Source organism: Calidris pugnax, unplaced genomic scaffold (assembly GCF_001431845.1).
Source record: "Calidris pugnax isolate Ruff unplaced genomic scaffold, ASM143184v1 scaffold219, whole genome shotgun sequence".
NCBI lineage: Eukaryota > Metazoa > Chordata > Aves > Charadriiformes > Scolopacidae > Calidris > Calidris pugnax.
Genome location: NW_015094507.1, coordinates 10,197,667 through 10,199,063, shown reverse-complemented (window position 1 = coordinate 10,199,063; position 1,397 = coordinate 10,197,667). Strand labels below are relative to the sequence as shown.

The window sequence follows — 1,397 nt, the reverse complement described above, 5'->3', positions numbered from 1 at the left end:
GAGGAGGAGGAGGAGGAGGCTGAAGCAAGGCGCGGAGGCGGCCGCGGGGCTGGGGCGAGGGCCGTAGCGGCAGCCGGCAGCAGGCGTGCGGCGCGGCCCAGGCGGAGCGGCGCCGCCATAAGACCCGCCCCCAGCCAAGAGCGGGCCGGCGGCGGCGGGCAGAGCCCCACAGCGCCCCCTGCAGGGAGCCGCCGGCACAGGCGCCGGCTGGACGGGGCCGGGGCCCGGGGTGCAGGCGCCTCCGCTCGCCCCATGCTCCAGCGGAGGGGTTGTTTCCCCCTCACCAGCCGGCCAAGGGGTTTCACCCTCGTTATAGTAAACATTAAAAGAAAAAAAAATAGTGGTTTTTCATTCTTTTTATTTCCCCCTGTCGGCTCCCCCACCAGGACTCAGGGTGCAGGGAGAGGCTCAGGCCCGAGCTCCCCTCAGCCCAGACAGGAAAGCAGCGGCTGTTGCTGGGGTCGGGGCTGGCGGTGTCTCAAGGCTGGGCCCATCCAAACCTTTAGTGCGATTTACATCAAACCTGCTTCTCCACAATCGGCCAGATACTCCCCTTCACCCGAGAAGTGGAGGCCACATTGGCCAAGGAGGCCATTCCAGCGCACTAGCCTGGCCCGGCTGGCGCTCCTCTTGCTCACCACCACCTCAGGGGCTCCAGTCTGCACTGCCCACAAAGCCGGGCAGGGTGAAACCCACCCACAGAAGGTGTTCCAGGGGGGTGACCTCGGGCTCGTCAGCCAGGTGTTTATTTTACAATAGGGTTGCCTGAATCAGAGAACTTTACAACCATTTTTCCTTCCAGGTGGTGACCCACTGGGCCCCTGTATCACGAAAACACTGTCAACGTGCAAAGGATGGGTTGCCCTTTGGCTAGCAACGCGGCTGAACTGCTTTTCTCCTGAAAGGTTGTCACTTCAGCGTTGCCGCCAGCAGCCCTCACCAAGCCGTCCTGTCAGCCTGAGGGGGACATCACCACAGCTTATCCAAAGTAAACCAGTGTGTAGGTCTGGTGCGTGGCACCAGCTGGAGACAAGGAGGTTTGCACGTGGCGGTGTTTAAAGGTTTGATCAGCCCAAAGAGCGTTCACAGTTGCAAATAAAGTAAACACCTGGAATGACAATGATCTAAAGCATTTCAGAAATGGCATCAAACATTTATAGTTACCAGCTCAGAAATGTGCCTTGATTGCTTATGCTTAATGAAAAGAGTTGCCATCTCTAATTGGGCATCCTGTGGAGAGGCTGAGGGTTGTGTGCGTATGAGGAAATAAGCCAACCCCATAATGATCACTGTTACTAACTGACATAACTGCATTCATCAGTTTCATTTACATCCTAAACAACGCCTATGAAGCTTCTTGTCTCTTTTCCTTTCTCTTTGGGTCATTTTTCCTTCTT

General features: G+C 56.8%; 1 protein-coding gene across 1 annotated transcript in view; it reads right to left on the bottom strand.

Annotated features, from left to right (window-relative positions):
- Positions 1 to 595, bottom strand: part of PREP (prolyl endopeptidase) — an 89,465-nt gene extending 88,870 nt beyond the window's left edge. Inside the window, exons 1-2 of the mRNA XM_014964437.1 lie at positions 524 to 595; positions 57 to 306 (exon numbers count right to left, since the gene is read on the bottom strand). Of these exons, the coding sequence (XP_014819923.1) occupies positions 57 to 306; positions 524 to 595 (322 nt within the window). The remainder of the gene's footprint in view (positions 1 to 56; positions 307 to 523) is intronic.
- Between the last annotated feature and the right edge of the window lie 802 nt (positions 596 to 1,397).